The 22,938-nt window shown below is 46.2% G+C and overlaps 1 protein-coding gene across 2 annotated transcripts in view; it reads right to left on the reverse strand.

Moving 5' to 3' along the window:
• The window catches only part of CIR1 (corepressor interacting with RBPJ, CIR1), a 476,807-nt gene that overhangs the window by 314,778 nt on the left and 139,091 nt on the right, over positions 1-22,938 (reverse strand). Inside the window, exons 3-5 of one of the 2 annotated variants that reach the window (XM_069616242.1) lie at positions 18,481-18,554; positions 2,562-2,572; positions 2,419-2,477 (exon numbers count right to left, since the gene is read on the reverse strand). In XM_069616242.1, the coding sequence (XP_069472343.1) occupies positions 2,419-2,477; positions 2,562-2,572; positions 18,481-18,554 (144 nt within the window). Of the gene's footprint in view, positions 1-2,418; positions 2,478-2,561; positions 4,049-18,480; positions 18,555-22,938 lie in introns of those variants that run through there. The other variant, XM_069616241.1, reaches the window with a different exon arrangement.

Here is a 22,938-nt window from a genome sequence, read left to right on the forward strand (position 1 = left end):
GTCTTGGCAAGACGACGTCACTGGTCAGCCTCGTGGGTTGGGTTGGGCCTGGCAGGCCGGCTTGAGGTCATCCGTGCGGTGTTGGTGCGCTGGGGCAGCCTGTGACAATGATGAATACCTTTCCTGTCTTAGTTGCCCTAGGCCATGCACACTGCAGTTATTCAGAAAATGACATTTACGTTCACTAATAAATTGTTCCGTAGCTTATCTTATAAAATAAACGCAACACATGAGGAATGCACCTCGTGAGAGGTCTGGTGGTTATCGGTTGGGGTGAGATTTACCTGTGTCCTATTGACCGGTACTTTAGGTCGTAGGACGGGGCTCTGGGGCCTGGGCCGAATGATACATGTCTGTCTGCTGCGTTAGAAGTTATTATATAGATGGGTCTCTGTGTCTTGTCTCAATGATGGGGGTCGTCCTTACACGGGGTCAGGATTCTTGGGGGGTTCGTGGGATTTATGAAAGGGTGCTGGTAGATCAGTGGGTTCATCTGTGGGTTTATTACCGTGCTGTAAATAACACAGGTGGCAGGCTATGGCCTTGGTTGCGGCGCCGGGGCCTCTGAAGTAACGCCAGCTTGGTTGGGGGAGGTGAGGGAGCGCGGCACAAGTCTTAGCTTTTTTATCTTGCAGGCTTGGTAGGGTGGGAGAGGGAATGGCCTTGCATATCCACAAAGGTATTTTCCTCGTGCGTTGCTGATCAGTAAATGCAGAAGTTTTATACTGTTCTGCCTTATTTTGACGTTATTTAGACACACATATATATTTCAATTTCATTACACATTTCTTTAAGACAGTCGATTCCAGTACCTTTTCATTGCCTAACATTACATTCATTACATTGTGTGCGTATTGTATGTACATTTAGACGTTATACGAGGGATATCTAGGTTATGGCCTACAGAGATTGATGCTTGCCACTTTGGGTGGTTCAGTAAACATATATGAGTTCCAGTTTCTACATACTATGGAAAAAAACACTTTTACAGATAGGGTTATACGTTTGGTCAACATCTTTCTCCGTGGTTATAGCAGCATTAGTCCAGACCTGGAGGGATATCATATAACGTTACATTTTTATGGCTTATTCACATTTTAAAACAGAGGTAGTTCATTAGTACCAATACTTGAATTGTTTTCTACCTTCTTCAGATAGTGATGCTTCAGCTTTTTTCCTCGCTACCCCGGCCTTGCGGTCCGGGTCATACGGGGTGCAATATCACATTGTTACTAATATAATGTTGCCGTGTTGGCATCTCGGGTTTAGCTCATCTCCGACTTTCTCATGGGAACGCGCTCGCAGCGGATCTGCCAGTGCTGCTGAGGCGACAGAGATGCATGAAAGGCCCTCCAAAGGTGGGGGCCTCGTTACAGTGTGCTAAACTCACGCCGTGTTTGCTAGACAAGATGGCATCTAGGCCTGACTCGATTTTTGGTAAATGCAAAGACGAGGTGCGTGTGGCAATGTCGTCGGCGGGCGAATCCTCCTCCACCTGGGCCCGGGTGGCATGAGGGGGCGTCCACCGAGTCATGGTCCTCACCTGGGGAGGAAGCTGTAGGTGAGGAGGGCCTCGCGGCCAGTCCTCCCCTACACGTGTGATACAATAATAAAAGGGTGTATATATTTTTTTCAGTATATCAGGGTAGTGGCCTCTCCTGTAATCTATTGCACCCAAGTGTACTTAGCTGCAAGCCCATTCCCTCCAAAGAGCGAAGCCTGACTGGTCAGTAATGTTTCCAATTGAAAGAGTTTTGGTCTAACTTGGTGGACACCTTATTGTTAAACCCCTCCACCCCACTCCCCGCGATGGATCTTTTACTCGCACCCACAAATAGGTTCAGGGCATCAAACAAATCAGCAAAAATCCTACAAGTTTAAAGTGAGTCTTTAGGAGCAAAAAAGGAATTTGTTTCCAATGCAACAACCTTGTTATTATTGTACAGATGTGTATGTATTACATCCTCTATCAAGGAAGCAAATATCCAGTAACAATACCCGCTCAGAAATGGCTATGTAGAGGTTGGGAAGATCTGCAAATGGGGACGAGTAGTACATCAGGCATATCGAAAACTTCAGTAATCTTAGTTGTAACACAATGACCTAATTTCCATGTTTTATAATAGAGCATTTGCAGTGCCTCTTTCTGATCATGAATATTAAACAATATTGAGCAACATTTAACATTACAAAATAAGTTTGTATCTCCCTGTGTAAATTAAAGTTATCAATGGGACATTGTTTTTTCATGAAAGAGAAACAAATGAAGTAGAAGAGAATAAAACATGTCAATATGTAATAAAGATGAGCAACTGAAGTGCAGCATCACAGACACCACAACATGGTCCAAAGAAAGTTTAAATGAACACCCATTTATTGAGTAAGGGGAAATAGTTGTTGTACTGTAAATGTTCTTACTTTTCTCGTGGAGCAACCTTCTGCCACTCAAATTTGTATTCAGTTGTTTCTCCTTCTTGCTGAAAACAAAGAAGCAAAAGATATTCTTGAATGCTTTCATAAATGTTGTGCCAACAAATCTTACTCAACAATGGTTACATTACCTCTTTGATTTCTTCATTGTAGTTCAGGAAGACATGCAAAACAAAAAAATATGAACAGCGTTAGCAAGCATGCTCTACATGGCAGATGGCATGCATTGATTATATCAAATACAAAACAACTCATGAAAAAATTATGAATGAAAAAACAGCTTATACCAAAATAACTAATTTTGAAGAAAAATAAAAATGTGGTTGTGAGGGGGAATAGTGGTTTTGGGGGAGGGGAATGTATTTTTTTTTTAAAAGCGGGGCTTTGGGTGGAGGAGTCCCCCAAAAACAATGAAAAATTAATTCGTTATTTTGTATTCGTTATTTTTTAATTACTTATAATTGCATGTAACCATGGCAGACATCAGCTCATGTATGTTTAAAACAAGCATCCAACAATTTTTTGGAGGAAATGGAGAAATAATATGGCTAACAAATTACCAACTAACCCTTTGGCACATAGGTCACAATATGCATTAGACATCTGATGATACCAGGGAATTCGCCCCCTCTCCCCACGGGGAGCCACCACCTTAATAACTAAAGAGGTGAGCCTGCTAAGCTTAACACTGCCTAGGGGATAGGGCAAGCGGGATCCTCCTTGGGTGACCCCACCCCTTTAGAGGACAGGCAATGCATAAACAGGGACATATGTTATCCTCCCTTGTCCTAAGAACCTAATCGTTTTGTTGGTTATATGGGAGTTAATATGCATAACAACTTCCTCCACAAGTGGCTGGTATGATGTCAGACCCTTCTCAGGCACCATCCTCACCTCAGAAAAGAGAGCGGGTTGTGTGGAGGATAAAGACCAATTTAGCACAGGAGGAAGAAAGTAGCACATGCAGCTACTGAGGAGAGATATGAACTGGAGAAGCCCAGGCCGGGAAGGAAGCATCTGCTCTGTCGACTAAGAACCCCAGGAAGGAGAGAAGAGCCTCGTCAGCCTATGAGAGTGCTTTCCCGGAGGCGCACCACACAGAGCCTGAATGTTTACTGTCGCTCCAGGGAGCATAGTGGAAAGGCCAAGCCAGACTCCATGGTGGCTAACAAAAACCAGACGCCCCGCTCCCATTTGGCGTAACAGAAACCAGGCCCCCACCATGGCTGGGTAATGGAAACTAGCACCCCCCCCACCCCTCAAGGCAGAGTAACAGAAACCAGACCCCCAAGGCTTCAGAGGGAGGGGTAAAAACCAGGATGCAACTAACTGGAGAAAACATCACATGATTCCTTGCTAAAAACCGAAGGAGAGTACGTGGTGTGGATTTACACGCCAGAGGGTTTCTCAAGGGTGGGAAACAACTTGAGACAAACACCCTGATAACCTAGGGAGAAAGAGACTAACCAAAGACTGACAACGCGAGAAGGGGGAAAGTACAAAAAGACATTTGATAACTTAACGTGAATTCTGCAACGGGGCAAGGAACCCTTTTTTTATTGAAAATGTTTTATAGAACCAAGAAAAGATCGTTATACAGGCTGTTGAAAATGCAAAAAAAATCTCCCCCTTTGTCCCCCCCCCCCCACCCCCTGCTCAAGAACTACCAAGGACAACACAGTGTTGGGGACAAGCACCATAGAAATACTGAGATCAATATTAGATTGTGACTGACGCAATGGGTTCTACAACAACTCAAAATGCAAGAAAAGGGTTCCACGTCTCTGAGAACACTGGGGGTCTTACAGGGGCAGACAAAGTCTAAGGGTTTCACACCCTTCATGCAAAAGGTTTGTAGCCCAGCCCAGAAAAAAGGATTCCATCCTATTGTGGGTCATCGGCGACAATTTCTCATATGTAAAGATAGCCCACAGTTTAGCGAGCCACTCTTTCTTGGACGGAGCCGGGGAATGTTTCCAGTTCTGGGCCAGGGAGAGTCTCCCGGCCCTCACAATAGCCCCACTCACCTTCGGGAAGCTGGTGGACTCTGAGTCAGGGGTAGGGACACCAAGGAGCAATTCCAGGAGGTGTAAATCAGGGCAGATGCCCACAATATCTTTGATCCAATTCAAAAGCTCGGTCCAGTAGATCTGGATGGACGGACACTCCCACCACAGGTGACATCACGTCCCACCCTGGCCACACATTTTGGGGCAAAGAGCCCCCAGAAACATTTTTGACAACCTATCGGGAGGGAGGTGCGAAGTGTGGAGGATCTTAAATTTGTGCTCCATAGCCACTGTATAAAGAATACCTGAAAAGAGTGCCCTATAGACTGTTCCAAGTTGCCTCATCCAGTACCATTTTCCTCCCAGAAGCGTTTGAAGCCCTGCCTGCCCTCTAGCTTTGTCGTAATCAGTATTCTATAAATCTTTAACAGCAACCCCCTCCTCGTGGTGGATTCTAGAATTATTTTCTCAAAGGGTTTGAGGGGGCGAGCAAGATCAGCGCACCATTTGGGATTGGTTAGAATGCCTTTAACGCAGAGATATTGAAAGATTGACATTGATCTCTCCCCCATGACTTTGGCTAATTTATCATAAGCAATGAAGGCGTTTTGATGAAACAATTGGGCGGCCCTTTCCAGGCCCATGTCTGACCATGACTGCGTGTTACGCAAGCCCTTGTTGTCCAGGTCAAAGGGGGGACCCCACAAAGAGGACAAGGGGGAGGGCCATGAGTAAAGGGCAGCATTTGCAGAGTCACACTTCCAAGAAGCCCAAAGGACAGATAGTGTAGGCTGATTCTTGAGGTGGCCAGGGAGCTCCCTGGCCGGGGCCCATAGGAGGTCTTTTACCTTTCTAGGGTGTGTGTGGGTATCTTCAATGTACGTCCAATAGGTGCCCATCTCGTCTCTCATATGCTCCAACATTACCCAGAGTTGAGCTGCCTTGTGGTATTGCCTAAAATCCAGGAGGCCAAAACCCCCAAAGGACCTTGGGAGAGTCGGGGTCGCATGTCTAACCCTTAGCCTTTTCCCATTCCAAACGAATCGTTGACCAGGCCTTGAAAGGTCGAGAAGAAGGTATCCGGGATAATGATGGGAAGGGCCGAGAAGAGATAGGAGTCAGGGAAGAACGTTCATTTTAATTGAAACCATGCGGCCGAACCACAAGAGGGTCAGAGGAGCCCAGCGTAGGAGGTCTGCTCTTATCTTGGCCAGAATCGGGGAGAAATTCATCTCAAAGAGGGCTCCAGGTCCCTGGGAAGGAGGATTCCCATGTATGGGGTGGCCTTCCGTTCAACTCTCATACCTTCTATGGTGTCCCCCCCCCCCAAAACCCCCTCTCCACTCCCCCCCATGGGCATTATAAATGACTTGGAGCGGTTTATTTTCAAACCAGAGAACTTACCAAAGCTGTGAATTAGGCCGATGAGCTATGGAATGGAATCTTGTAAATTAGTCATAGATGCAAGGATATCGTCGGCAAAGAGAGAAAGTTTAAAGTCATGATTCCCCACAGAGGACTCCTGAGATCCCTTGATTTAGTCTGATGGCAATGGCTAAGGGCTCCATTGCCAGGGCATAAAAAGGGAGACATGGGGCAACCCTGTAGAGTACCTCTTGAGAGGAGGAGGGGGGAGGAAACTGAGCCATTTACAACTACTCTAGCAGAGGGGCAATTATATAGTGAAGCAATCCATCCACAAAATGTATGGCCCAGGACCATTCTTTGCAAGACTTTGCCCATATAAGGCCACTCGACCCGGTCGAAGGCCTTTTCTGAATCCAACTAAATGAGATAGGCCTCCAAGCCCTTACTCGAGGATTAATGCATCAAGCCCAAAGACTTTCTTATATTATCAGACCCCTGTCTGCCAGGAATGAATCCCACCTGGTCCCCGTGGACCAGGGAGGGGAGAAGCTGTGCTAACCTATTAGCAAGTAATTTTGCTAGGATTTTTACGTTCGTGCTAAGAAGGGAAATAGGCCGGTAAGATTGGCACTGGGTTGGGTCTTTTCCCTTCTTTGGGCAAAACCACAATAAGGGCCGGTAACATGGATTGGGGCAGGGATCCCATAACCAGGGCCGAGTTGAATAATTTTGCCAAAAATGGAGCCAGGGTGGAGCGGCAGGATTTGTAGAAGCGAACAGTGAAGCCATCGTCACCGGCGCGGTGCCCCCTTTCATGGTACCAATGGTGTCTATTCGCTCCTTTTGAGTGATGGGCAACTCAAGGGGGTCGGCCTTCTCGGAGGGGGTGGGGGATGCAGGGGAATGGGAGGGAGCCCAGAAATCGGTTGGCATCAGCCCCATCCTGCCCTATATTCTGACTTATAGAGTCACTCATAATACATGCAGAACTTTTCAGTTATCTTAAGAGTCCTCTACACATTTGTCTCCCTCGGGTGAGCGTAATGAATCCACCCTCCTATTGTTTCTAAGTTCCCTCAACTTCCCGGCGAGGATCTGGTCTGCCTTTTCCCCCCCTTTTCCATATATCTTTGCTTTAAGAAGGCCAGTTTCCCTTAGGTCTGACCCACCAAGAGCGCCGCCAATTTTGCCTTAAGCTGTTGGAGCTCTGCCCATTTACCCAGGAACATTTGGGATCGTAGTATACCCCCCCGGATGTAGCGCCTTTATTTTATCTGTAAGAAGTCTCTCTTCTCTCATCAGTTCTTTTTTCCTTCTCGTACCCATATCAATGAGAAAACCCCCCGATTGTGCTTTTAAAGGCATCCCAGACTCCCGACTCGCTCACCTCCCTGTTACCAATAAATGCAAAGTAGTCTTTTATGGGGGCGAGAAGGTATTGGGATAGTTCTTTGTATTGCAGCAACAAGTCGTTACAACACCACCTTGAACCATCCAGGGGTTTCGGAGGTACTCCTATCCAGACCCTCACTAAGGCATGGTCCGACCAAGGGATCAATTCTACACTAAAGTCAGATATTCTTTCCCGAATGGAGGAGTCGACCAGTATATAATCAATTCTGGAGAATGTGGCGTGGGTCTTGAAGAAAAATGTGAACAGAGGTTCATGCCCTTGCCTTGAGGTGTGTGTGTCGGAGAGACCCAGATCCTCGTTGATCCGTGGTTAAGGACCATGTTCAAATCCCCACCCACAATTAAAGCCCCCTCCGTGAATGCCATGATCTTAGATTCCACCCCTTCTCAAAATTGGCCTTGAGACTCGTTCGGGCAATAAATAGAGACTGTCACCTTATCCCTCTGATTTCCCCCTTGACCATTAGATAAAAACCCCTCAGGGTCTTTACGCTGGGCCTTTGATATAAAATGCACCTTGGGAGACACCACCAGCACTACCCCCCTTTCCTTGGCTGGACACGAAGCAGGAAACACCTCCTGTATGGATCTGGCCCTGAGAGACGGTTCCTCCCCCCTAGCCCAGTGGGTTTCCTGGAGAAATAAGAAGTACAATTTTAGCCTATTAAATTCCCTCACCACCATGGATCTCTTATGGGGGGGAATTCAAACCACAAACATTTAGTGAACCCAGCGTCAGTGTTCGGTTTGTGTTATCCATCGAGGGACAGACCTTTCTCCGGATACCTCTAGGGATGCCCATGTCATTGATGTCCCCCTCTTGCCTCCGTAAACTCAAGATTCCACACAATCGAGCTGGTCCCCCTGAAGGACAGGCCACAGCCTGGTAGTTTAAACAAGCAATACCCCAGTAACAACCAGAACAATAACCCCAAGATCTCCCCTCTCATCCCCCCTGAGCGCATTGGACTACCTGCGACATATAGAATGTCGTATGGCCAGGCCACCAGTGCCTACCTCCTCAGGGTTTGCACCATGAAACACAAAACTCTCTCTGAGCTCCCCTCCGTAATCAAACACGAACAATAAACATTGCCATTCGCTCCCCCTTCTCACAGGAAAAGCACCTAAACGTCTCCACACCTTTAGCAAAAGGGACAAAGTTCCGCCACAGGCTTCTCCGGGGCGAGTTGCAAAAACTGAATTGTCCAACACAGCCAATCAAGATAAGCTACAGCCGGGTTACGATCAGTCATTGGAAGATTTAGGGGAGGCTGGTGTCACTTTCCTGAACTTCCCATTACCACGGACCCGGCGCCTTTCAGTGAAACTGTCATAAAGCCAAGGTTAGGCCCCCGGAGACGGAATAAGGGTAAGGTGGTTGCAGGGACTGTGGGGGGAAGCTCTCTGAGCAGGTGTCGTCTCTGTCCCCTTTGTAGGTGCACCTGGTGTAATGGAAAGGGACTTTCCAGTGGCAAGGCCCAAGGAAGACTACACTTCCCAGCAGCCTCATGTCCCAAGACTACAGCCCTGGCAGCCCGGATCCCGTGTGGGAGGAAATCAGGCACACAGAGCCGGCAAACGGCCCAGGGAACGGCCAAAGCAATGCGCATGCGCAAGACGGCAGGCGCGCATGCGTGTTCCTGGAACGTTTGTTCGGGCTCTACGCTGCTGCCGAGAAGACGCATTCACCCGAGCTCCAGCCAAGCCACTCGCTGGGCCGCCCTCGCTGCTGGAATACAATCCTCTGGCCCCGCGGCATTAAAAGATAAGTGCATTATTCAACTCTTATGTTACGGAGCATGTAACGTTACTTAACTGAAGAAAACTAATGCTCATAGAGGCTCCGGTTGTTTGTTTAACAACCAAGAGAGTCGAACAAGTTGTAGGGAGACTGTCTGAACTAACGGATGCCATACTAACCAACCTGCATGCCGAAATCACGCTCGCCAGTTGCGGGTGCTTATACCACGAGATCAAATACTAATTGTTTCCTTTCTTGTCAGGAGCATTCCGTTACCCTCCTAATCCGGGTACCCACGGGCCCACAGACTGCAGAGCCAGCGGGCGGAGAGAAACTAGAGAAACTCGTTGGAAAGTCTGAGCTAAGTGTTTAAATCATGCTTACTGTGTAGTACATTATCTGATGCTATTTTTGCTACTGTTTAGAGTTCTGTAAACCTACAGTACTAGGAACACAACCCAGTGTCAATGTCTAGTCGAGTATCTTGGGCAATGTATGCATGAGGTACTAGTTAAACTCAGTGCCAAACAAACTGAGTGCTAAAAATTCATTTTGGGTAATGCATGCATGAGAAACCATTACGGAGCATAACTCTGTGCAGAAGACAAACGGAGTGCTAAGTCTCAACAAGCGTAATGCATGCATGGGACATGAGTGTTTGAGTGAATGGTATGAAACACTGAATCCAGTATCACTGCAAGAAACAGAGTGGACTCCTTAAGGTCGGAGTCAAGGAGCATGCCTTTCCCATCAACCCCTTGCCTATCCACAACTACTTCCTAACCCTCAATCCTGTTTACCTACCATGTCGAAACCTATCCAACCCGTGGACCCTAACCCTCTTTCCCCGTGGGGGTCGCGGTGTCCTGTGTTAATCCAATCCAGGCGCCAAGACCGTCAAGGGGAGGTAGGAGTTCTTGCTGCTTCTGCATTGGGACGAACCTCACCTTGACAGAAACCAGTGGCTTTCTGGGCTTTTGTTAGTTCTCTCCCCCCCACTTTCTTGGACGTCTCCTGCGGTGGGCTCTCCCAGGAGCTCCCGGGACACCCTAAGAATGTCGTCCTCAGTGATTAGTGAGTATTTGTAACCGTCGAGCTCAAACGAGAGGGAAAAAGGGTAACCCAACTGTACCTTACTGCTTTGGACTGAAGCCATTTTGTCAGGAGGGCACATAGTCTTTGACGTGCCAAGGTGAAAGCCGATAAATCCTGGTCGATAGGGCCCTTCCTCTGTGCGCGCTCCAAGCTTTTGCTCTTCTCTGAGAAATGGTGAAATCTCACTAGCGAACAAGTGTGGGCGGGATTGGACAATATTGATCATCGATGGAGCCCGGGAAATGACCATCAAAATATCGGGAGATCTAGAAAAAAATGGAAGAGATCAAGAAGCTGGCACCACTTGAAACCTATAAAAAACGTTTGCAAGAAATCATGAAAGAGATTGTGGACTTTAAAGAATTCTGTACAAAAGACCGTATAGCCAGAATGAAGATTTACTACAATTTTCGCATTAAAATGCATTCAGATATACAAAGGAAGGTTATGTTCCTTTTGTAGGACAACAAGGAGGACAAAAACATGGAGGACAGAAACAAGTACATTTTGGTAATACTTTTTTTGGTTCTGGCAGTTCAAGCAGCAATAATTCTTCCCATCAGGGTGGCTATAAGGGATCCTGGAACCATGGAAAGAACCAAAGGAGATCTGGGCGAAATAGCCGGAACAGGAGAAACCAAACCAATCAAGGTGGTACAAGTGAAGGTCCGCCACAGCAGCAGCAACAACAGTTGGGTTTTTAAGAACAGCGATTAGACCAAGACAATTGGGACGAGGAACCGCGAGTGCTCCGCAGCAACAGACCTTATTAGTAAATTTGTCATCTTATTCCCTGAATGAAGAAGAAGAGGTGGCTCTGATAAACAGAGGTTTTGGTTTTGTACCAATGGTTCAGTACGACAAATTTAGAACATGTCGAAATTGAACAATTACTACGGAAAATTAATTTACAACAATATTTTTTTCAGAACACTTATGACGACCAGAGTAATGAGAGTGGTTTTAGGAACAAGTCCACCTTCAATCCTCTGGTTGGAAGCTACACCCCAGAAACGGAGGTGTTTACTAAAAGAATTTGACATGATTTACAACAGCTAGAAACGCAACATCCGAAACGCCAGTTTCAAAATCTGAGTAATTCTGAGAAAGTAGCTGTGAAAAGCTTAGCTACTAACCCCGATATCATTTTGCGAAAAGCTGATAAAGGGGGAGCCATAGTAATGTTGAACCGACAGTATTACATAACCGAATGCCTACGCCAATTGGAAGATAGAGATTTTTACCAACCAATTGAGGAAGAACCGACAAGATGTTTGTCGTTATTAATTTCCACAAAAGTAGAGAAAGCAGTGTCAAGGGGTTGGATATGTGAACAAGAGAGCGAGTACTTAATGGTTAAGAACCCTACAATACCAAAGTTTTATATCCTTGCAAAAATTCATAAGGCTTTGGTAAATCCCCCCAGGCCGTCCAATTGTTTCGGGGACAGGGGCACTTTTGGAACCATTATCAAGGTTTCCGGATAGATACTTGAAACCTTTTATATCAACGATGTACTCTTTTGTGCAAGATACCACAGAGATCATCAATATGGTAGAAGATATGCAGTTCGATTCAAAGAAACAACAACTTTTAGTAAGTTTGGACATCCTGTCCATCTACACCTGTATACCCCAACAGGAAACTTTACAGGTGTTAGAGGAGATCTTACTTTCAAAGGGAACAGAAGGCAAAACACCAAATAGTTTCATTTTATGGTGTGCCGAAATGGCATTGACTCAAAATTATTTCAGTTTTAATGGCCAATTATATCATCAATCCCATGGGAAAGCAATGGGTTCATCAGTAGCTCTGTCAGCAGCTAATCTGTTTGTAGAAAGTTTCGAACGACTAGTAATCTATAGCTCCACAAACCCTTATTGTCCACAAACCCTTATTTTGAAATTTTGGGTTTGTGGCACCGCTATATTGATGATATATTGATTGTGTGGAATGGTTCTGCCTCTCTTTTTAACAAATTTTTGGAATGGATTAATTGCCAAAATAGTTACCTTAAGTTTACTACCACACAGATGATACAGAAATGAATTTTCTAGATATCACTATCTGTGTTGACGCTGGTCTCAGTATTCTGAAAGTTAAACCATTCCACAAACCTACTGATCGCAATTCCCTCCTTGTCTTCGATAGTTGCCACCCTCGCCATACCAGGGAGAATCTCCTGTTTGGACAGTTTTTGCGCCTAAAACGGAATAGCTCCACACAAGAGATCTTTCAAGCAGAAGCAAAAACTCTAAGTTCTAAACTCAGATATAGACAGTATCCAAAGAAAATAATAAAACGGGCACTGAAAAGGTCCACAAATAACAACCGTGAGACACTCTTAGAATATCGAGATAGAACTACAGAAAAGAACAATTTGGCTTTCGCAAGTACCTTTATTTACCCCGATGGCCAATCAAGTGGTGAAAATCATTTTAAAAAATGGGCACATTTTGATGGGTGGAGAATGTCCTCTGGAACACCCATTATGTGCGTTCAAAAGAGGACCCAATTTAAAAGATATTTTAACAAGAAATTATATTTCAAGAGGTGTTCCTCTACAGAAGAGTATTACTGAAATGTGGGGGTTACCGAAAATGTTGGACCATGCACCTTGGGGGCAGTGTGTGAATTGCCATCTTACAAGAAGAACTACACAAGTAGACATAGGTTTGAATAACCATGGTCACAGATGACATTCACCAATTGCAATATTAGTAAGGTTATATACGCAATATGGTGTCCTTGCAAAAAATTGTATATAGGAATGACCAAACGGAAGATCAAGATACGAATTTCAGAGCATAAAAGTTGCATAAAAAACAAGAAATCTACAGCGCCAATGGTAAATCATTTTTAATGATGAACCATGGAATTAATGATTTCAGGTGGACCGTTTTGTTACATGTGTCATCAACCCATGATGGAGAGTCTGATCAGAAGACTGCAGAGAAAAGAATCATGGCTAATCTTTTTATGCAATTCGACAGTGACGGGAATTAATGAGGCTATTGATTGGAACAATGGTGTTTAAAGTAGATGGAACATCAGCACTCCACAATGGTTTCAGAGGAAGATAGTGCTAGATACGTATATGCTTCCAAAAAAAAAGTTACACAGGGTTGTTCACTTTGAGAATGCGTGTCAACAAGTTTTACCGTATTGTGTAGCAGTGATCATACTGGAGTTATGCTTGAACAAAGCTCGTAGACCCGAGCGTTACGGAAATTGTTTTCACTCGTGATGGTCGATTAATAATATAGAGGCAGGGCCCGTGCTAGTTTTACTAATGAGCAAGTTCAGAACCTTGATACATGTCTATTTTTACGACCGTACCTGGAGAGAAAAAGGTTGTTTTTGCAGCAAAGTAACGTACTGTTAATCGGCCATTGGATAATACTTCTACGCTCTGAGAAGGTTAGAAAATAATTACTAATATCGTACCGCATATAGTTTACACCAGCAATTGGTAACAGCTGTGTAGAAGCAGCCATGACTATAAATATAGTCGCCTAGTTACGACGCACGATCAGGTGACCATCAGCTTGTTTTGTGAGGGCGGAAGCGACACAAGTCTCTAGATTCTGGTCGGGTAAGAACGCAGGATATACTCTGCCCGCAGTTTGTGGCGTTATCCCCGCAGTTGCAGGTCTCCCCTAATGTTCAATGTAGTTATGCGGTTCTCGTTTCGGCCTGTGACTCTATATAAAGCTGTATGTAGGCTAGCACTTTAAAGTGGTAACAAGACCGCCAGTGTTTGTTTGCCTGTGTTTTTAGGGTTAAGACCGTGTGTGCATAGCTACGGACCTTGCAGTAATCAACAAAGACCACCAGAGCAGTTTTAGCTTGCGATCACGCCGGTACATCAGAAGAAAGTTGGGCATCAAGACCGAGCACAGGTTGATGCGCATAATAAAACTAAGGGTAAGCTGCTGATTACAATCTTTATGAGCGAGAGTAGAGATTATAAGGTATAATCTTGGTGTAAAAACGTTAGTGTTACAACTGAGGCTGTAGTGGCACATGATAGCATGTACCTGCATAAACCATTTTTTTCGAGTAATATGGAAGTGTTATTGCACTAATTAGAGAGAAACCTCCAGCATAGAAGGATTCTATAAAAAGCCTCGTGCAGGTTGGGTTCAGTAAAAAGGTTTGAGTAACCACAGGTACCAAGCAGAGTTCGTGAGACTCCCATAAGTAATAGAGGTAATTTCCTTTTACATTAAAGTATACTAAAGGATCATTCTTGGGTGATATCAGCAGATTTGGAACGATGTATAGAGGTTCTGTTACTTGCAGAAGTTAATAGGTTTTAGAGTCATGTGAGTGCTACAAGTGGCTATCAAGCAACTGGGAGAAATCCCAAATGGTAGAAAGATGAGGACATTGTCTTTATTGATTCTCTTATTTCTGGAGCAAAACTGGAACAGCACTCTTGACATCAGTCAATGTGTTTTTATATCTACATATTTACAGATCATACGTCTACATTGAAGACGAGTCTACTTATCCATCAAAGGCGCTAATTGTAAAAGCCATTACGGTGAGCCACAAGTAGGAGACTAATTGCTCCCGCTAGTTTCTGGCTTTTTTTTTTTTTTTACTGAGAACAGCGTTACTAATAGCTGTTATTCTATGTCGTTTCCCCCAGCCCCCTAGGGTTAAGAACACCACAAGAAAGGAGTGTTTATTTGGTGTTTTAAGAGTGTTAAAACCTGTTTTTTGATAAATTGCTTTCTATTCCCCTGATGAAGTTCTTTTATATTATCAACAGTTTATAAAGAACTAAACATGCAAGGTGTTTTAGGGTGTTGTACATCTGTCAACATATATCAATGAAATATTGAGTTGATGAGAACCACATGGTTGTACACATGAGGATTCACCTACCAAGGATATTGAATGGTAAAAGATTGTATCCTATAAAATAGGGACTGTCTTATGCACATATTAGAAGTGTTTATCACTACACAGGGTGAGTTGTAGTTTTTAGATAGCTAGTAAGATAGCGGATTGGTCCAGGTTATAGTTCTCTTAACTGTTTTGTTGTAAGGTAGAGTCCTGGTTTACAGACTCCATTGCACTTGTCATTTTTAAGAAAATGAATAAGTGTTTTAAAAAAAATCTGTCTTTTAGCAGAAGAGTGTGTTTTTACAATTCATTGTTGCATTTATATGTGGAGTAATTGTTTTCTAAGCAGAATTTTTCATCCTTAGGGGGGTGACAACAGAGACCACAAGATTCTCTAGTTTAGAAGCTGCCGCAAGCCTTTATGAGGGGATGAATCTTGGGGTCATTTAAACATTTCCTATGTCTTTCTTTTGTTAATTGGTGATCTCACTCGTACCGACCTGGGACTCTGTTGGATGTTCCCGCCTTATAAGCCCTATCGATCGTCGGTTCGCTGGTGTTGCTCTTGTCGAAGAGTTTCCTGATCACAGCATTGACAGCCTTTATGATGTACGCCTGCGTCTCACCTTCTCGCTCTGGAAAGCCCAAGAACCTCAGATTGCTGCGACGTTCCCTGTTCTCCAAATCATCCAACTTGAGGGTGCGTTGCTCTTCTCTTCTTTCCAATTCGGAGAGGCGCATGTGTATTTAAGTGTCCAGGAGGTCGAACAAGGGTTGATTCGCTTCCAGGGCTTGGACTCCGTCGGCCATGGTGTCCACTTGCTTATCCAAGGTATCCAACCTTTTGCCGCTCTGAAGCCTCGGATTTCGTCAAGAAGGGCTGCTGTGCCCTTACTCACCGACAGGGCATAACGGACATCTCCAGTGTGGGGGTCAGCCCAACTCATCAATGGACACCTGAGGGGCCAAATAGGGCAATTAGTGTGGAAGTCCCACCCAGGAAGGGGGCTCAGAAAGAGGTGCAGGGAGAAAAGGAGATATGTAGAGAACCCTAAAGGGAGGTTCAGCGGTGATTCGGGTGTTGGGGGAGTTGTGAACTGTCTGAAGGACTCCCTCTGCCCTATGCAGGCTGATGTCAGGAGGGACTTTTGCACAGAAATGGTCGGCAAAGCTCCTGTCTACCTCCTCCCCCACCCCAGGCAGAGACTTGGGTTGTGGCATCTGTACTTGGGGAGCGGCGGTGTCCAAGGAGCGCACACTTCGGAAGGCGGGGTTAGAAAAATGTAAGGCCTTGTACAGCAGGTGTGCAGTGGTCTTCGGTGGGGTACCAGCTGAAAGAGCGGACGTTGCTAGGCACCCAAGTCCAGTATAGTTCATGTGGCCTCCGGGTGGGTTGGGTGTGAGGGCGCGGTCATACAGGAGGGTCACTCCTTCCACCGTGAGGTACCCCAGGCCCCCCCCCTCTAGTCAGAGGCCCATTTTGGGAGGTAAAAGCAATTGGTTGATTGGGGGATTACGTGCTCCCACGGATCGATCACCCTGTGGCTGATGTGAGGCCGCAGGCCGCCTCTGGACACGCAAAGACAGCGAGACAAGTCCTCAGGCTCCGCCCCCGGCTGTCCAAACTGAGGTGCTGAAGGATGTAGACAGAGCCCCCAAGGGTAGAGAGGGGTAGGGGGGAGGGCTGGAGCACTGACCTGACCAGAAGCGGGCTCCTCTGTGACCCAGCGTGGCGTCTCCTCATCACAGGACGCAAGGGTCTTCGGGTCCAGTGAGGGGGATCTGCAAGTTGGGGAGGGGTGGGGGGAGGGTCGAGGCACCGGCAGCCTCTCCAAGCGCCCCGGCAATCCTTATAGTTGGAAGCTGGAAGCTCCTGGTGACTGCCAGTGTGCCAGGCAGGCGCCCACCGACACTCCTCAGTCGTTCCGCATGGAGCCGAGGAGCAGGCTGCTGAAAGCGGTAGGCCCGCCTCTTCTGGCGAAGAGCATATATCTATGAATCTAGCGGCTAGGAACTCCGGAAAGCTCTCTAAATGCTGCTCCATGTACGTAGGACCCTCTTGTGGGGGTCAGATGGCCACTTCACAGGGTTTTAGGGGTTATTCGGCCCCTTTTGTCAACGCTGAGGAGGAGACCGACAGATGCGTTAGACCATCTCTGCGCCCCCTGGTTGCTCTCCGCAAGGAACCCTTTTCTGATGAAGAGAAGGCAATGGAATCAGAAACTAGCTACCACTCCTTTGTTGGGCAAAGGCCCTTAATTGTACCTTTCTTAAGGTTAGGCTCTTTTTTGTTTACAGTGGTGGGGACAGAAAACAGACTAGAACAGGATGCTTGGTGGCAGACTTTGATTATTTGGAGGACTTCCCGACAAGCACCCCTTTTGTACTCCTTTTCTTTCAAGTACAGCAGAGCAGAGAAATTTGGAGACTGGTTAGGTTTTTCTGGGAGTTAAAATGAACATACGTAACCCAAAATGCCACCTTGTCCGTCTCCTGTTCCTGACTCTCCACACATCCCACAAGTTAAAGGGATGCAGTCAATTTACACTCCCTACCTTGAACCACTTGCTGTCTACCACCACCACTCATTACACTTCCCTCAAATAGCAGGAGCGTTCTTCGTTTGCCCAGGGCAGGTTATACTTAACATAAAGGAAAGGACCAGAAAACATGCCTTCTTTGCCTAGGCTCCAAGACTATGGAACCTCCTCTACGTCAGCATCAGACTCGGCGGCATGCTCCTACAATTCAGAAAAGAACTCAAGACCAACCTCTTCAAGGAATCTCTCCTCCTCAACAGAATTCCTTTTTTAAGCATTGTAGTGCTGCTTAGCTGAGCAATTGCAGAAGGGGTTGAACCATATTCAAATCAGCTTTGGCTCTGCCTTCAAAGGGAAGAGTCCAGTCTGATTTGCTGGGCTACACCCTCTCAACATGGGATTACAAGCAGTCCCAGACATTATTTGACAAAATGTGACTCGTAAGTGAGATGTGGCTTGTCTTCCTGGGAGCCTCAAGCACAGGGTCTATAACTGGATTTGACACTTGGAGAACATCCTCCAAGGAGCATTCTTAAATTTGCAATGATTTCTTTTTTTATATGAGGGGTGCAATGGCCGTTATAGGCATTATTACATCCCACTGTGTTCTGCAGAGAGCTTGGTGCAAGGACTTTCTGAAATATTTAATATTACAAACAGACAGTAGGTTTCCATCTCATTTGTGCTGTGATGGCAATACGTAGTTAAGTTCTTCTTGGGATGTAGCCGTGCACTGCCACCTAATCATCACCTTCCGTTCCCAAGACAACGAAGTTGGAATTAACATATATTGGTTGCTCTTGGGAGTTTTATTTTCTAGAACACTCGAGGCAAGTTCCGCCATCAATTTAGGACCAGTTTATGAAGTTGTGACTGGCTGAAGAAAAGGCATTTCTGTCATGCTGGACAGCAATACTACAACATTCTTTTGGTTGATTACATTTTTCATGTATTTCAATTAAATATATTGAAGTCTAGTATGTTAAATATTATTCTTAACAATTCAATATAAACCCATACATACCTTTTTCTGCTCCAGGGGGAGCCTCGTACATGAAATTTAATCCATTCTTAACACGCTCATCACCCAATAGCACTCTATAAAAAAACATTTTAAAAAAAGAATGTACGTTAGAGAAAGCAATACAAATTCCTCATTTTAAGATTTCTGCTGCACACTCTACGCCATCTGTGTAGTATTATTCAGCAATGGTTAAAAGCACTTTAAAGGCTCCATATACCAGGTGGAAATTAGCAAGAACTTTTGAACACCGAAACAAGCTAATCATTTACTTTTATTAAACCTTTTTCTCCATCCTGATTAGTCAATCCTGCACTGCCTCCGGGCCTACAACACACTTACAGGCTGTAACTGTAACCTCTACAGTCCCTTGCCTCCTTGCACTTACCCAGAGTCGCGTTGCACTGGCTGCACTACACCAAGCACTGCAGCCCTGTTCCCCTTACTTCTCCCTGGCACTTCCCTCGCCTTCCCCTTGCACAATCTGAATGACACAAGGCCTAGTAAGATCATTTGTCTTGTCCTCCATCTGTTTTCCTTGTCTTGTCACACCTAGAAACACTGGTGTACAGGAGCGCTATAAAATGACCCATCATATCATAAATCATATCCTAAACAGCCACTTACAATTTTCTTGTTTGCCCCCTCTCCAGTCTTCAATAAAGTTTACATTATCCTCTTGCCGCAAATCAATATATTTGAAAATATTTAAATTTATATTTCAAGAAATGACTGACATATTCCAGTTCTTAATAAATACTTTCTTTGGAATTCACAGAGCCTAAAGTTGCCCTGGCAAAATACCAGAGCCAATAAAGGATCCCAGCCGCTCCCACATGTACAAGTATAATCTTGGGGGGCGGGGGAGGAAGATCAAATTAGCAACCTGCACGACATTGTTTAAACAGCACAAACAGATCAGCAAAATGATATCAAGGATTGATGCATGTCAAACACAAGGTCATGTCTTCAAATATCAAATATTCTTAGAAAATTAAACAGGAATGGGACATTAAAGCCTGAGGATACCATTTCAAGACCCTGTGACAGGGTCAACTAGCTGAGGTGCTGTGGGTGGCCTACGATTGGGATTCCCAGAGCCAGTTCTGCCTCAGAGGTGGGGTGTGGGAGTTGGAGGATCCCAGTCCCAATCCCCTCTTATTTTGCCTGGTTGCACGACTAGGTACCGCCGCCTATAACCCCATGCCTGCACAGGCCCAATCGGGCAAGGGTCTCTCCGTTTGCCTCCTAGAACCTACAAGCTCTGCAGCAACAGGTTACAGAAGCAACCCCTCCAGGGCCCTGTACAGAAAGAAAGCTGAAGATCTAAAAGCTGGAGCAAGCAAAGAATCTGCCTGGGAGCAGCCAGCCACCACACAAACTAGAATGCCAGAGAAGGAAAAAGCAGAAAAGTCAGATGGTGCAGGGGGAGCATCTCACACTCTCACGACACAGCTGTGAGATAAAGACAGGAAACCAGAAGGAGTGGATAGTTTGGGCGAGGGTAAGGAGGACCAAGGGATCAGACAGAAGAAGGACGGAGCAGAAAAGTGTGGAGAAGTTTTGCTAGAAGTTTTTCTATACAGTATCCCATGGACACTGTGGACAGCACCCGAGCGGAACGTCACTGCTGTTTATTGGGAGGTGTAGCCCCTCTGCCTGAGCTGCCTCTCCCTCTACCAAGGCCCCTCTTTTGACCTCTGCGAAAACCTTGTGAAGCTTGTTGGTAGCCGCAACCAGGCTCCTTGGTTCTGGTAGTAATTAGAACCTCTTTGGGAGTTTTGGCCGCGAAAGCGACGAAAATTGTTATTTCCCCTGCTGGTTTGTGGGCTAATTACTTAGCTGGCCAAGGGACTTTAAGGTGTCATAGTCGTCCTGGACGTTTTTAGCGCTTCCTCCACTGCTTTTCCAAACATGAGGTTGGGTTCCAACGGCATGTCAATGATGGTGGCCTGGGTCTCGGGTTTGAACTTGACTGCCTCAACCAAGCGTGTCTTTTGATCACTGTGCTTTCAGCTATCAGTCTCCCTGCATTGTCCGCTGCATCAAAGGTAGCCTTGAGGATAAATCCGGATACTGATCTCCCCTCTGACGCAATCTGGGCCAACTGGCTCTTTAGAGGTTCTGGTGCAGAGGAAATGAGGCCAGCTACCTGTTCCCATTGGTGGCAGTTGTAGCTTGCCAGCAGAGTGGTGGAGTTAGGAATGTGTGCTTGGTATGCTGAAGTCGAAGCCACCTTCCTTCCCAGGCCGTAAATTCTCTTGCTCTCCTTGTCCGGGGGAGCTTCTGAAGATGATAGTGGTGTTCCCGCTCTTTTCCTGGTGGTTGTGACCACTAATGAGTCTGGTTTGAGCTGACCCCCTATGTAAAGTTGGTCGGATGGAGCGGCCCTGAACAATTTTTCTATTCAAGGGTTAACTGCCCAGGTAAGATTAGGGGTGAGCAGAGAATGATCGATTCTGCGTTGAACAGACTTTAGAATCGGGATGGCCTGGGCAATGGACCTTTTATCCCCTAGAATTTTGTTCTGCAAAATCCCTGTCTTCTTGTGCCCCCTGAGTGTCAATCTGGAAATGGGCTGCAGCCTTGGCCAAAACTTTGTTGAGCAAGGGCTGATTGTCAACAGGTGAGTCATTCACCGGGGGGGTCCTTGGGAATAGGGGAGTCAAGACTATATGCCTCCGCCTCGTCTTCCTCCTTCTCTTCCTGATCCTCATCGTCTCCATAATAAATCGACCCCGGTCTGGTCGTCTAGTATCTGTACTTCTAGATCCTCACCATACTGCTGGTAAGATTCAACATAGAGAGGGTCTGAAATCAGGCCCTGAACTGGAGTCTCAGAGCGGAGTCTCTTAGCAGGAGATGAAGGGTCTTTGGATCCCGAAGGGTGTAGGAGTATAGCTAAGGAAGTAATTTGGGTCTTTCTCATAGAAATCTGCCAGAAAAGACATCCTCCTCATTACTCTGTCAATGTCCTCCGAGTTCCATTCCTTGGAACTGGGAATAACCCTTGCCTGTGGTGGTTCTTCCTCTAATCCCATATCCTGGGGGGTGGGAGGGACAATCTTTGGCCTAGTGACAGGGTCAGGGGCCTTGGACTTTTCTAGGCGTTTCTCCTTCTGAATTTGGTGTTCAGAGGCTTTTTTCTGCTGTTTCTCCCCCTTCCCATGTGTCATGGTGCATGCCCCCCAAACCCTGAAACCCGCAAGCCCAGCCCAGACACTGGCTTCCTTTGGGACTTCCCAGGCCCCAGCTAGGCTCTCCTGGGCTCAGCCCTGGCGCCAGGCTCATGGTAAGTGTTAAATACCTGGTCCATTTATTTGGCTCTGAGATGCTGAGCCATTCAGTACAGGGTGTGGCTTGGGACTACTTTTTCTGAGAGACAGGATACGATGAAGGGGACTATTTTCCTGGAACTACTTGCAAGGCTATTTAAACCGCACCTTGCAAACGGAACACGCTTCGCGTTAATCTGCACTCCTGCAGCGTAACGCTCACCGTGTCAGTTCTTGCTTCCTTTCTGCCACGCCCGTCCAGAGTCTTCTATCCATCGGCACCTGTGAAAATAGAAGAACAAGAGTTATTCACGCATTGAAGGCCTTACCTGCAGAACATCATTGTCAGGAGAGTCATCCATCGTCCGAAAACCGCTTTGTGCCGCACCTGAAAGACAAAAAACGAACATTAGATATCTTGCATGCAAGGACTTAAGGCAGCTATTTCAAGGAGTTATTGGAATAGAGACTTACCTGCTTACTCCGGTCCATCCACTTCAGCAACCTCCATCGGATCAGTGAAGTAACTCGATCCTGGAACTACAGAGTAACCGCACCCCTGCCAGAGAGTGTGAGGGCGGAGAGCTCATCCATATAATAACCAAGGTGAGCCAGGGAAAGAGAAGGATAACACGGAAGGAGGTGAAAACCAAAACCGGCTTCACACAGTTGGCTAATATCTTGTTTCAACTTGCAGACGAACATCTCTTGAGGAAAGACAGAAGGGAAGACGCAAGCAGGCCCTCATTAAGCGGAACACCAGTGCAGACATCATCCTTCGCACACGAGCACGCCCCCGTGGAGACCAGGTGAGCGTGACAGAACGCGAAGCCTTACACAAATTCTCTACCTGGGCGCCATGGAAACCTCAGAAATGGATCAGCTAGCTCAGCTTTTGGGGGAACTCAGGGCCGAGGTACATTCAGCTAGGCAGGAAACCAATGCCTTATGAAGGGAACTGATTGTAGCAAAGGACCGCACCGATGATCTCGCCAGACAGTTGCTCCAGTCACAGGCGGGGTAAATGCCGCTACCTGGAGTGGGGTCAACGGTACACTCTGCATCAAGCAACCCAGTTCAGGTGGTCCTCCCAGGAGCTGTACCTTTGGCACCCCCAGAACATTTCGCTGGAGATCCAAAAAGGTATGCGGTTTTTATGAATCAGTGCTGTCTACACTTCTTATGC

Source organism: Ambystoma mexicanum, chromosome 9 (assembly GCF_040938575.1).
Source record: "Ambystoma mexicanum isolate Mex_15411 chromosome 9, UKY_AmexF1_1, whole genome shotgun sequence".
Classification (NCBI taxonomy): domain Eukaryota; kingdom Metazoa; phylum Chordata; class Amphibia; order Caudata; family Ambystomatidae; genus Ambystoma; species Ambystoma mexicanum.